Source organism: Vulpes vulpes, chromosome 9, assembly GCF_048418805.1.
Source record: "Vulpes vulpes isolate BD-2025 chromosome 9, VulVul3, whole genome shotgun sequence".
Lineage (NCBI taxonomy): Eukaryota > Metazoa > Chordata > Mammalia > Carnivora > Canidae > Vulpes > Vulpes vulpes.
The window spans coordinates 95,669,585-95,684,324 of record NC_132788.1 but is presented as its reverse complement, the minus strand read 5'-3'; the positions used below and the strand labels follow the sequence as shown (position 1 = coordinate 95,684,324).

Here is a 14,740-nt window from a genome sequence, read left to right as displayed (position 1 = left end):
CTAAAAGGAGTCAATTTCCTACCATCCTGACCCACATAAGTTCCACACTTTTTAAAAAAAGATTTTATTTATTTATTCATGAGAGACAGAGAGAGAGGCAGAGACATAGGCAGAGGGAGAAGCAGGCTCCTCTCAGGGAGCCTGATGTGGGACTTGATTGCAGGACCCCAGGATCACTACCTGAGCCAAAGGCAGACGCTCAATCACTGAGCCACCCAGGTGCCCCTTGTTCCACTCTGTGTCTCCATGGTCAATATCCAGTCCTCCTCCTGTGTTCCTCCCTCCACCCTAAATCCTAACCCAGATCGCCCATAAGCAGAGAACTTTTGGGAGTTGTATATAATGACGTTGGGCAGAAATGAAGAAAACACAGCCAGAGGTGCATCCATCCATGCTAATTTTTAATTTGTGCATATGATACGATGATGCTTTCTGTCTTTATGAGATGATTACAGCAGTAATTCCTATTTGGAGCTGAATCATTGGCAAAGCAAGTACTTTTATGCATGTGACCTCATGTGCATTTCCATAGTGTGGGTAGAGTCTGTCTTTGCATCATTGGCATTTATATAGCTTTACAGATGAGGATACTGAGGGTCTGAGAGGCCCAAGATCATAGTGAGTCAGTAAAGGAGTTTTGGGGTTTGGGTCTAGGGCTCAGGTCCTGAGAGCCTTCTCAGATAGTCTACTTTGGGATCTATTCTGCTGTGCTTTTCTAGACGTGTGGGCCTCTTTGTCCTGTCACATGTAGGTTCCACAAATGAAAGCTCTCAGGAGTTCAGCAATTGGGCAATGTCTGGGCTGATGGGCCCTAGGGAAGAGTTCATGGGAAGCCATTAGGTGGTACCTGGTGGAAGACATAATGTAAGCAAATGTGGAAAGAAAAAACAGAAATAGAAAAAAGCCAAAAAGATGGTCTCCTATCTACTGACTCAACCAACCACAAACATTGCTGGGCACAGAGGGAGACTCTTGAGCTACAATATGAGGCTTGTGCCCTTGAGGAACTTCTACTCTGGCTGGGGTCATTTGAGGTCTGGGGCTGCCCTGAGCTTAGAGTTCCTATTCAGAGATGAGCAAAGTTCCTCCTTTCCTGATTTTGTCCGAGTAAAGGGAGGTAGCAATGCTGTGAAGACATCTTCCCTAGGAATCACTGTGGTTTTTTAATGAGATGAGCGGCAGAAGCAGCAGGAGGTCGGTAGCCCTGTGGTCGCCACCTTTTATTGACTAGAGGGGAGGGACAGGTCCACAAGAGACTAGCTGAGGTTGAATCATGGTTCTGTGGGTGGAGAGAAGGGAAAGCAAGAGGTTGTGGCCAATGGAGGGTGTGGTCAAGGTATATAGAGAGTAGCCACTAGCCTGTAGCTTTCTGGCTGCTTTTTTCAGGAGTCTTACCCACAGTTCCCTCTCTGATACAATGCTCCTCTGTCATCCCATTCATACCTTTCCTTCTCTGTGCCTCTTCCCTTGTCTTCCCAAGGAACTAGACTGGGAGAAGATGCTCTACTCTCTACTCTAGGGAATGACAAAACATCACTAGAAATTTAAGAAGATGGATACACTTGTGTTTAGTGATATGCTCTTGGGGGTATGGGTAAATGTGTTGAAAGAAATACTAAGATAAGCATCTTTGGATGTGAAGGTATGGGATGGAATGAGGAGCTAATGAAGCACACCTCTCAAAAGGCATATTGTGTAGTGATGTAAGACCTCCAAACCTGCCTTCTCGGAAGAGTGGGATTAAGGCTACACTGCTTTGGTTTTGGAGGGTGTGAGCAAGAGTCTTCTGCTCTTCTCATCCCTGGGCTCATCCCACCTTCTGAATGAACATTGAATGGAGTTTTAATAATATTAGTTTGAAAGGGGCACTGAATGATTACCCCAATCGGAAGCCTATGTGCTTAGCTCTGAGCCCATTACTACCTCGCGTCTCCTTCCTTTTGCTGTTTTCTCTCCGTGGTAAGTGATGTCCCCAGCTATTAGTTGGCAAGTCCATAAGAGCTCTATCCCTTTGTTGGTTACCACCTAGTTCTCTCCAGCAAGTGCTACTGGCCTAATTCTTAAAACTAGACCTCTGTCTTTCCCAGCCAAGTAAAATGCTTCCAAGGCTGGCCACCCAAATGCAAATGCATAATTGAAGCTGGAGCTGAAGGAGTGGATGCTTTTGTGCTCTCTAGGCTCTAGCTGAGGGCTGTAATAGTAGCTATTTTATTTGGTAAGCATATATTGAGTGCCTACTCTGTGTAAAGCCCTGCTCAAGGGACTATGGAAGACTTTGGAATTCTTATTTTCAAGGACCTATAGCCAAATATATCTAAGTGGAATGCAGGTCAGAATCACCTGGGGAGATTTTCCAAAGGCTCCACTCCAGAGCTAAGTCAGATTGGGACCAGGTCTGTGTGATATGGGAAAGTTTAGAAGGTGAGTTTTATCTATGTCCTTGGATGTGACACTATGGGACAGTGTAAGAGGCAGGCAAGTGTACCACTAACTAAAAAGCAAGGTCAAGTATAGCTATTTCCACTGAGAGGGATAAACAAGGTGCTCTGAGGGTATAGACTAAAGAAGAAAGATAAATATCTATAAACTAGCAGCCTGGGGCAGGAAAGGTAGACTGTATTCCCTAGGCACGGGGTCTCCAAAATGCATAAATTAGAAGAATAATAACAATTGTCATTCTTCGCTCCCATGCAATATATAGTGATAGAACACCAGAGCCAGTGCTTGGCAGAGTGCAAGAAAGACCAGGTTCCTGCCCTCAGACAGTTTGCAGTCCAATGGGGCAGGATGATAAGACACGTACAAGTGTAACTATGACACATGGTGGAGAGTGACAAATGCTATTTTATAGGGGACAAGTAGAGTGCCACAGCACCCCAGAGAGTGCTCTTCTGATTTACAGATAGAGGAGGGCTTCCTGAGGAACTGGCCTTTTAGGTGGTGAAAGAGATGAGCAGTAGGAGGATGCTGAGGAAGTAAGGCCATTGGGGATGGAACCACAGGCATGTGATGAACACAGGCAAGGATATCTATGAGGGCCTTGGAGAAGGCAGAGTCCACAGGACTGGGCTGTGGGAGTAGAGGGAAGGGAAATGCAGGACTCAGGGATGACCCAGGTTTGGAGCATTAGTGGCTGGAGGAAGCTGGTGCCATCAACCAAGCAGGTGGAGAACATTTTAGGTGGACAGTGATGAATCTAAAGCATCAGCTCAATATCCAACTAGTGAGGATAAGATGTTAGAGGACTCTTTACCCTGGATGCCTTAGCCAAGGCAGGTACTTCTTTATCTGGACCTTCAGAGCTGGACTGTTGGTACCTGGAGGATTACAATAGTATCTCATTATATTTATGTCTTGCAGATAAATGCTTCATGTGGAAGGTGGCACTTATTGCATTCATTCTTTCCACAAAAGATTTATGGGCTGAATATGCAGGTGCCAGTTCATGCGGCAGACACTGGAGCTATGATATGGGACATGTCTCCCATCTGATTGTGGGTTTTCAGAATCCTGATTGCGTCCTGACTTGTTATTTGAGGATGTGCTTTTCTTGGCCTTGCAGAATAGTCTCATCCAGCAGTCACTGAGGAGTGCAGAGCCAATCCCTCCAAAGTCAGCTGGCACAACCCTGCAGTGGAGCAGGGGACAGATCATCTGCCAGCAGCCTGCATTTGTACAATTAGCACACACATTGAGTCTCAGACCTCATAAAGTCTTGAAGGACCCTCCTTTCTGGGAATCCTTCCAAGTTTTGGAAGTCTTCTGGACTAAGCAATGTCCAAATGAATGAATTCATGAAGGAATGAATGGTGAACTCAGAATCCAAGAGGTGTTTTTCTGGATGGTGATCTAAAGTTTCCAGGTGGGAGCCACTGTCTGCAGGAGAGGAGACATGAAGCCTCTGCAGGTGGAAGCTATTTCTCTCACCCCATCGCCATGGCCATGGCATTCCCCAGCGTGCCCTCCATGATGCTTCTTCCTGCTCCCACTCTAGCAGCTCTGTCCACCTCCATTGGCACCACCAAACTCCCTTTCAATAGAAGGAGGCACCCTCGTAGTTGAAGGCACCCGCGGAGTGAGGGGGAGTGCTGGGTGCCTGCTGCTGGCAGAGCCAGAAGTGCTGGAGCAGACTTTTGAGATGCCTGCGGAACTTGACCCCGACAAAAACGTAGAGCACTGGGTTGAAGCAGCAGTGGGAAAAGGCAACATTGCGGCAGATGAGCAGGGCATAATCTATCTGCTGGCTGAGCTCACAGCTCTGGATGACCCCAAGTTTCAGCAGTGTCTGTAGAAACAGGACCAGGTTGTAGGGAGCCCAGCTGAGGAAGTAGGCCACCACAATGGTGAAGATGAGTCTGACTGTCCGGGGGCGCCGTTTGGATCTTGAGCGGAATAGGGTCCTGAGAATCTCCACGTAGCAGAACAGGATAATGCCGATGGATAGCAGGAAGAAGATGTTGTGCTGGTAGACCGAGGTGAGGAACCACTTGTTTTCTGAGTAGTGACAGCCTTCAGGAAACACCTTGTGGAAGATGGCATCAGGCATGGAGGACAGGATGCTGGTTGCCCACACAGATGTGGTCATCAGCACACGGCACTGGAGGGTGTGGACGCGCAGGGACGAGAGGGGTCTCACTACTGATATGTAGCGGTGGATAGTCATGATGGTCAGGAAGAAGATGCTGCTGTAGAGGCTGATGGAGAAGATCATGTTGAGGAGCTTGCAGAGGAAGTCCCCCAGCACCCAGCCCCAGTGGTACCCCATGGCCCACACTGGCAACAAGCAGGAGAACACCAGGTCTGAGAGGCACAGGTTGAGGATGAAGACATTGGTGAGGGATTCCAGGCTCTCATACTTCACCAGGACCCACAACACCAGGCTATTGCCCACCAGGCTGAGAAGGAACACCAGGAAGTACAAGATGGTGGTGCTGAAGGTGGCAAAGGTGAAGGACTTGGTCTCACACAGAAGGCTCTGATAATCATAATAAATGGTGATGGACTCTGAGGTGCCTGAGGACTCCATCTAGACATGGAGAGCATCTGAAATGACAGAGATGCAGAATTTCAAACCATGTGGTTAGGTGAGGATCGGAAAAAAAAGTGTGGTCCGTGGTCTAGCTACCAGTGATAAACTATATGTAATGAGACTGGGAAATTTGCCAGAACACGAAGTCATAAAACATACTGTTTAGTTTGGGGAGCATTTCTTCTTAGCAAAGCTCTTTTGATGAAGGAAGTGGCACACTCATTTACATTCAGTCATATGCCCCTTGGGACTGGCATTCAAGTAGCACTAAGCTAGACTGTTCTCCCAGTAGGTGTACAAGAAAGAGCAATGGAACTGGATTCAGAGAACTCAAGTCAAATTTACTATATTTCTGGGCAAGCTGTCTACCCTTCCTGAACCTGAAGTCCTCATCTATAGAATAGGACTAATGATCCCCAAACTGCTCCTTCATTTATTTAACAAATACCTCGTGAGCATCTGCCTGCCTGCCTCCCTTCCTTTGCCTCTCCCTCTGTCCCTCCCTTCCTTTCTTCCTCTGCTCCCTCCTTTTCTTCCTTCCATAAAGTCTACAAATCCTGATGGCAAGAAACTTGCTGTCTCTTGGAACAGGTCTGAAAAAGAAAGGAGCAAGCATTTCTCATGTAAACTCAGGTATGAAATAATCTCAAGGCTACTCTGGGAGACCAAGTCGTCACTAACACAGATGATCCCTGAAAAGGAAGTATATGCCAAGTGACTTCCAAAGGCCAAAGGAACCATGAGGCCAAAGAAAAAGGCCGACCAAGTCCAGCTTGCCAAGCAATGGTTTAATAAAGGGGCTTATGGACACAGGTGTGTTTTGGGTGACTGCAAAATGAGTAGATCTCTGCACCCCACCTCCCATAAGACCTGATTTTATAGCCCTAGAGGCTAGGGAATGTGTAATGGGAGACAACTGGGAGGAGATGTTTGAGAATAGTTGTGTGTCATAGCCATATCTCCAGAGCAGACCAAGGACGTTATGCCCCAAGTGTACCCTTAAGGGTAATTTATTATACAACTGGTTAGACAAAAGGAAAGAATGATGGTGGTGGTGGTGGTGGCGGCGTGTGTGTGTGGGGGAGGACTGTGCTCAAGAGGGCTCCAGGTCACAGAGCAGTCATCATGATGGATTTGTCCAAGATGGCATCAGGCCGCTACATACACTCACTAACACAGAGGATTAACTCTCTGGGCAGAAAGCTTTCTCATTTGGAAGTTTAGTTTACAGAACATCCTATAGAGGCAAACAAATGGCAATAACCTAAGCATCCAGTTGGAGGGGAGTAGGTAAGAAAACTATATTGAGTCACATTGATTCAATCCCCTGAGTTAGTGAGGTTTGGGAAATGGTGAGACTACAAAACCAGGGGCAGGAGAGGGAAAGTGATTGAAAAGCTGGAACTCTGGTTGAAAGAGGTGAGTGAAGATATAGGGCCCTTGGGAAAGAAGATAGGAGATTGGGTGAAGGAGCTGCCTTCACCACGTAAGAGCCTTCTCATCACCTACTACGTGCCAGGCACTGTGCTAGCATAGGCTACACACCTGCTCCTTCTGTCCTCTGTCTGTAAGGCACAGCCGCTCCCATTTTACAGAAGAGGAAACCAAGGCTCAGACTGGTGAAGTGACCCTCTTGACTGAATAAAGACAATAAGCAGGAAGGAGAGAGAGCCAAGCTAGGAGCCGAACATAGGCTCTCCTGCCTTGTGCTTGGAGGAGGAAAATCAGAGGAATAGCCTGAGTTTCTCACTTACCTAGTTTTGGATGTCAGGAATAATAAGGGGGTCTCTGATGAGTCCTGTTTTGGGTAGTAAGTCAATCATGTCTCCAAAGACCAAAGTGGAGATGATTGCAAGTATTATGTGTTGTTGGTCTCTTTTGTATTCTTTTGATTCCCAACAAAGAATACATATACTTTTGTATGTTTACTGTCTACTTGTGTTTCTTATTTTGAAAGTGTTTATGGATTTTGTTTATTTTTCTGCTTGGAAAAATTTTTAGTCTTGTCAACCTGTTGTGCTTTTTAGCTTTTAATTCTGTCCATGCATATTTATTTATTTATTTATTTTTTGACATTTAGAAAGTGAGAGTTTATATTTTAAAGGGGAGCTCATCTGACTCAATCCATTTGTGCTTGATGACCTCTGACCTATGCCAGGCCGTGTGACAGATGCTGGATTCTAGGGTGGAAACATAACTAATAAATAGTCTCTATCTGCAAGAGCCTTATAGTTTAGAATGAATTAGAAATTGTACAAATGTCTGGGATTTCCTGTAGTGTGCCTAGTTGGAAACGCAGATATTTGGGGACAGGGCCTTATAAGAACCCCTCATATCATACAGGTGATCCCTAAAGTCTGCTGTGTAGCTCTTGTCTTCCCCTGACCCAGAGCCAGTGTAGGGCTGACCCATCTTCTTAACATCAACACCCCACCTGCATGGTTGGAAATTTCTCAAAATTAAATGGCTTCTCCTGACAGAGAAAGTATCTTGTCCCTCTTTTATTTGAATTTACTAGAAACAAGTAGGTTTACACTCTCAGTGTTGTAACATCTCTGAAGAATACAGAACAAAACAATAGAGAGATGGTTTGGCTTCCTTGGCCAATGATTTGTGTTGCATCGCCAAGACAGAATAATCACACGTCTCTACATTTAGTGGAGTTCACATTTTCTCCTCGTATCTGCAGAATAAAAGAAGTCCTTGGGCTGGCCTGAGATGACAGGGAGCCAGTGATCAATCTACTCGACTTCCATTTCTTCCACCTTACCTAGTCTTTTTCTGATCTGTGGTCCTGAATAATGCAGCCTGACTGAGTTGCTAAGAGGACTTTCTAATTCCTGCTCTGCCAGGGACTGGCAAATATTGAATTATTTACTATGGAGAAGATAATGTAAGTGGGTGTCACTTCTCAGTTAACGGTTGAGTAAGCTCAGATGTAACCAAGCATTTTACAGATAAAAACCATAAACCCCACCCCCCCCCCAAAAAACCATAAACTCTGGAACAGAAACCAAAACAGAACCCCAGAACCTTCTTTTGGGCACTGTTGAGCTACGAGAAGATGGTGAATCCTGGAAGAGACCAGGCATTTGAAAGAGGAGGGTAGCTGAATGGAATGGGTAGGATTCCCATTTTTATGTCTTTGGCTTTGGGGCAGGAGCCAATCATGAGGGGCAACTAAAATTCCAGTAGCAAAGTCACAAATTTTTGGTCTTGAAAAACCAGAGGGCTGAGTTTAGGGTAACTACAGCCACTGGACAGGGGAAGAGGGGAGATCACAGAGAGGAAAGGGCTAGAGAGTGAGAGCCCCAGAATCTGTATTTTTACTCTGCCCAAATACTTGGCTGACCTCTGAATCACGAATGCCCCTGTGAATGCTGGAGGCACTCAATTGAAATTGAGCTGCTGCCCACTTCAGGGGAGGCAGAGTTTAGAGTGTGAGCTGGGCATCTTAGTTGTGTGATAACGTGAACAGTATATAAAATAATCATTACTTTTCAAAAGAATGAAATAATCCAGTCTGCACAACATAGCATCCACAATGATCAGGCTACAATACAACACCCCTCGGCATGTGGACAAATAGGAGAACATGGCCTATCCTCAAAAGAAAAAAATGGACAAGAAACTGATCCTGAGATGACCTAGATGCTAGAATTTGGAAATATGCATGGAAATGCAATTCTTTTCACTGTGCTCAAGGGACTAAAGGAAAATATATCCCTAATAAGTGGAAAGATAAATCTCAGCAGAGAAAGACAAACCGTATGAAAGACCCAAAAGGAAGTAGAAACCCATAACAATAAGATATATAGAAAAGCCAAAACAATTTGGAAGTAAAACAACATACTTCTAAAGAATCCGAGTCAAAGAAGAAACCACAAATGAATTGTAAAATATTTGGAATGGAATAATAATGAAAATAGCACATATCGAAATCCATGGCACACAACCCAAACATACTTAGAAATGTATACCTTCAAATGCTTTTATTAGAAGAAAGGTCTAAAATTAATTACCTAAATCAGCGATTCAGAAGCTAGAAAAATAAAAGCAATTTAACCCAAAGAAAGTAGAAGGAAAGAAATAAATATAAAAGAAGAAATAAAGAAACAGGGAATCAAAAAGAAAGCAAATGTACAAAACTAAAAGCAGTTGTTTGAAAAAGTTTTTTAAAATGTTTTTTAAAAGTTTTTTAAAACTCTAGTTAGATTGAGAGCAGAAAAAGAGAGGACACAAATTCTGAATAGCAGGTATGAAAGAATGTGCATTACTGATTTTAAATGACTAACAAAGAAATATTATCATCAATTTTACATTAAATTCAGCAACTTAAATAATGGACAAATTTCTTTAAAAATTCAACCTACCAAAGCTGACATGAGGTGAAACAGCAAATCTGTAAAGTCCTGCCTTTATTAGAGAAATTTGATTAACTATTTTTTTAAATCTTCTTACAGAGAAAAACCCCAGGACTAGATGATTTTTCTTGTGCATTCTGTCAAACTTTTAAGGAAGAAATAATATCAATCCTATACAAACAATCTGAGGTACGGGATGGAATACTTCAAATCATTTCATGGAGCCAGCATAACCTTGATACCAAAACCAGACAAAAACATCACAATAAAGGAAACTACAAAACCAACATCCCTCATGAACATAGGCACAAAATTCCTCAACCAAGTATCAGCTCGTCAAATCCAGCGATATATTTTAGAAGGATAATACATCACAACCAAGTGGTGTTTATCCCAGAAATATGGGTATGGCTTAACATTTGCAAAAATCAAGCAATTTAATCAGTCACCACACTGACAGAATAAAGACAAAAACTATCTGACACTTTTTGAACCGTGCAGAAAAGTATTTGTCAGAACCCAATACCCGTTCATGATGTAAACTCTCAGCAAATCAGAAATTAAAGGGGTGTTGGACATCTATAAAAGCTATTCCACTTTTCTGTTGGCTATTCATTCCTTTACGCAAAATGTCACAGGCACTTCTGGCCTAGGCTTGGGAGGTCTTGGGGATACAAGAGAGAATGGTGCCAAACCCCAAACCACTGTGAGTTACATTCTAGAAGCCTGTTCCCTTTCACCTGTCACTGCTCTCCCTCTCTGTTTCTGCTCGCCCACCTCAACACCAGGACAGCAAATTTAGCTTTCCAGTCCACAGTATGTTTCTGGATCAAGAAACACAGGTCTAAATTATCCAGCCACCGATAATAACAATGTCTTACCTAAAGGCTTGGAACCAGATAACCCCCTATACTTTCTTCAGTAGAAGGAAAAGAAAAACATGTACATGATAGGTCTGTTCAAAGTACACAGACCAGGTTTTTAGCAATGCAGATTTGAGGGAATCCCCAGACTTGGGGACTCAGAACCTCTGGATGTAGGGCTCAGGACTCCATATATTTACCACCTCTCCAGTTGTCTGATGCCCACCTAGAGTTTAAGAACCCCTGGTACAAGCTATTAACATGAGAGGAAAACAGAAATATTTGTTAAGGAACTCACCTATGTCTACACCTCTTTACGTGCGTCTTGAGGCAGAAATGGTGCTTCTCTGTTGCATATTTGTGCTCTAAGAAACTGAAACACCTGCCCTGCCCAGAAAGTTAGAGGAAGGTAGGGGAAGATTGTTGTGTACAGTTTCAGAGGGAGACAGGGAACCTTGACTGATCCCTCTACTTCCCTTCTGGAGTTGGAAGGAACCTTAAAGGATAAATTTTTAAAAAGTTGTATTTGTATCTTAGCAAAAATTATATTTGATTAGCATATCAGTCATGTATGATGACGATGATGATTTTAAATTGAGATAAAATTCATGTAACAAAAAACTGTCCATTTTAAGTTGTGGAATTCTATAGTGTTTAGCATATTCACAATATTTACAACCATTATTGCTATTCAATTCCAGAACATTTCCAGCACCCCTAAGAGAAATCCCATACTTGTTAGCTGTCAATCCCTTTCCCGTTTCCCTCTATCTTCCAGCAACTGCTAATCCACTTGCTGTCTTTTATGGTTTTGCCTAATCTGGACATTTCATCAAGTGGAATCATACAATACGTGACCTTCAGTGATGGGCCTTTTTCACTTACTATAATGTTTTGAAAGCTCATCCATATTGTGGCATGTATCACTACTTCATTCCATTTTATGGTTGAATACTATTCCTCTGTATGGTTATACTACATTTCATTTACCCATTCATCAGCTGAGGGACATTTGGGTTGTTTCCACTTTTGGGCTATTATGAATAATGCTGCCCTGAACATTTATGTACAAGTTTCTGTATGGACATATATTTTTATTTCTCTTGTATATGTACTGAAGTGGAATTGCAGGGTTATATGGTAACACTATGTTTAAATTTTTTGAGGAACTGCCAGACTGCTTTTCATAGAGCTGTACCATTTTAATTTCCCATTAGCAGTGCATGAGGGTTCCAGTTTCTCCATATCTTCACCAACACTTGTTAAGTGTCTTTCTTTCTTTCTTTCTTTCTTTCTTTCTTTCTTTCTTTCTTTCTTTCTTTCTTTTTTCTTCTTTCTTTCAATCATAGGGTATGAAATGGTAGCTCACCATGATTTTGATTTACATTTCCTTAATGAATAACAATGTTAAGTATCTTTTCATGGGCTTATTGGTCAGTTGGCTATTTCCTTGAGAAGTATCTATGCAGACACTTTGCCTTTTTCAAGTTTGGGCTATTTGGTTTTTTATTATTAAGTTGTAAGCATTATTTATATATTCTGGAAACTAGAGTCTTTTCAGATACCTGATTTGCAAATAGCTTTCCCCATTTTGTGAGTAATTTTAAAATTTGTTGATAGTGTCCTTTCATACACAAAAGCTTTTAATTCATACATACATTTTATATATACGTTTTTTATTCCTGTGATAAATTATATTAGGGTGATGCTGGCCTCACAGAATGAGTTAGGAAGTATTCCCTCTGCTTCTACCTTCTGGAAGAAATTGTAGGGAATCGATGTAATTTCTTCTTTAAATTCACTGGGTCTGGGTGATTTCTGTTTTGGAAAGTTATTAATTATTGATTCAGTTTCTTAATAGTTATAAGCCTGTTTGTATTGTCTGTTTCTTCTTGTGTGTTTTGACAGGTTATGTATTTGAAGGAATTGGTCCATAGGTTATCAGATTTGTGGGCATAATATTCCCCTATTATCTCTTCATGTTGATGGAGTTTGTAGTAATGTCTCCTCTTTCATTTCTGGTATTGGAAATTTGAATCCTCTTTTTCTTAGTCTGACTAGATAAGTTTATTAAGTTTATTAAATTTTTCAAAGAACCATCTTTGGTTTTGTTGATTTTCTCTACAAAAATGGAATCATATTATGCACACTTACTTATCCTTCTTCCTTTAAACAAAGTGGCATGAACATCTTTCCAAGCCTATTTTATTCTTTTTAGCAGCTGAAAAGTATTTCACTACATTGAGGTGTCATATTTTACTTATTTTCTTGTCAATGCACACACAGTTTGCTTCCAAGTTTTAAAATTACAATGATATAGAGAACATCAATGATTATATACCTTTAATGCACTGGTATTGATTTTCTATAGGATGGATTTTTAGAAGTGATGGATTTCTGGGTCATATGTGAATTTTACACTTTGGTACATATTGCCGGATTGTCCTCTATTATGGTTGTATTTATTTACATTTCCACAATAGTGTGCAAGTGTCCCCATTTCCTTTTTAAAAATGTTTTTTATTGGAGTTCAATTTGCCAACATTTAGCATAACACCCAGTGCTCATTCCGCCAAGTGCCCCCCTCAGTGCCCATCACCCAGTCACTCCAACCCCCCCCACCTCCCTTTCCACTACCCCCTGTCCATTTCCCAGAGTTAGCTGCCTCTCATGTTTTGTCACCCTCACTGATATTTTCACTCATTTTCTCTCCTTTCCCTTTATTCCCTTTCACTAATTTTTATACCCAAATGAATGAGACCATAAAATGTTTGTCCTTTTCCGATTGACTTATTTCACTCAGCATAATACCCTCCAGTTCTATCCACGTTGAAGCAAATGGTGGGTATTTGTCGTTTCTAATGGCTGAGTAATGTTTCATTGTATACATATACCACATCTTCTTTATCCATTCATCTTTTGATGGTCTCCGCATTTCCATGCACCTGATCAAAATTGGACGTTACTGGGACGCCTGGGTGTCTCAGTGGTTGAGTGCCTGCCTTTGGCTCAGGGCGTGATCCTGGAGTCCCGGGATAGAGTCCCACATCGGTCTCCCTGCATGGAGCCTGCTTCTCCCTCTGCCTGTGTCTCTGTGCCTCTCTCTATGTTTCTCTCATGAATAAATAAAATATTTTTTTAAAAATTGGACGTTACTAACTTTAAAAGTTTTAGTCATTCTGAAAGGAGTATAGAAGTATCATGTTATTTTGATTCAAACTTTATATTATTTTTAGTTGGGCATACTTTCCCACAGCTTTATTGGCCAATTTGTGTGTGTGTGTGTGTGTGTGTGTGTGTGTGTGTGTGTGATTGTTCTTTGCCAAAGTAGATAATTATCGAGAGGACTCATATAGGAAGTGTTCAACAAATGTTTATTCCCTAAATATGAAGACACAACTTGAAATTAAGATGTTCACAATTCCTCATATTTGGTTTCAGGCTGGATGAAGGTGGAACTGAGTTCTAGCCTTATATAGACTTGAGACGCAGAAGGGGGAAGTCCAGTCTTGGAGACAGCACAACATAGATAGGGGCCTGGCCACCACAGTTAGAGTCTGGACTCAAGTGTAGGGAAGCGGGATTCAGGGCAGAGACTAGCATCAGAGGTCTTTTGCATCAGCATCAAAATGGGACCCTTGACAGGTATTAATTGCTGTAACAGGAACTGCTGACTCTAGATCCCCTGGGTCTCATAATCTAACTGGATCATGTACAAGATAGATGATTCTGTTTGAGTCTACACACAGGAGACCAGGCATAAGCATATGTACATCAGAGGTCTTGCAACTTTGGGAGCCCTTGGAAGTACATCCTGGCCTCACTGGGTGGTACATTCACAGGGAATATCTTCAGTCACAAAAATGATGAGGGCCACTTTGAGTAGCCACAGAGGCTAAAGATCTCATGGAAGGGTTAGAAGGAAAGAACACTGGAGTTTGTGGATGACAACACAGGAGACCACTTCATGTACTTCATCATTAATTGAAGTCGGCATTGTGGGGTTGGGAGGACAAGTGCTGAGGTCCTGTCAGTGGAGAGGAGTGTGTGCTAGAGCCACTGTAATCTGGGCTTTGAGGTTAGCATGATCTTATTTGAAACAGGCTGAAGAGCTTGGGGGTCCCTCTAGTTATACCAGTCTAAGGCAGAGTTGGATCTACAGGAGGAAATTAAACAGTCTTAGTTTCAAGGATTATAGACAGACATAACTCCATGAAGGTCACAGTATGTCACCGCGCAATAGGGCTTCAAAGTTATTTTTTGCAATTAATTATATTATTATTATTGAATAGGTAAAAGAGTCACAGGAGTCAGTGCGGATCATAGATCAAAATCAAAGATACATATTGAAAAAAACAAGAACCCACAACTCCAATTAATAACAAGTAGATAAGTAAATAGGTGAGCGAGGAGGGCTCTGCTTACAGGAGAAGCTAGTAGGTAAATGTGGAGGTGGAGCTAGTGTTGGAAGATCACTGCAACTG

At 42.3% G+C, this 14,740-nt stretch overlaps 1 protein-coding gene across 1 annotated transcript; it reads right to left on the bottom strand.

Moving 5' to 3' along the window:
• Positions 1-380: 380 nt before the first annotated feature.
• XCR1 (X-C motif chemokine receptor 1) lies at positions 381-10,693 on the bottom strand. The gene is made up of 2 exons (XM_072721087.1): positions 10,555-10,693; positions 381-5,043 (listed from the first exon to the last, which is right to left on the bottom strand). Exon 2 carries the CDS (start codon positions 5,024-5,026, stop codon positions 4,034-4,036), a length of 993 nt encoding a protein of 330 aa, XP_072577188.1. The 5' UTR covers positions 5,027-5,043; positions 10,555-10,693; the 3' UTR covers positions 381-4,033.
• Positions 10,694-14,740: the final 4,047 nt, after the last annotated feature.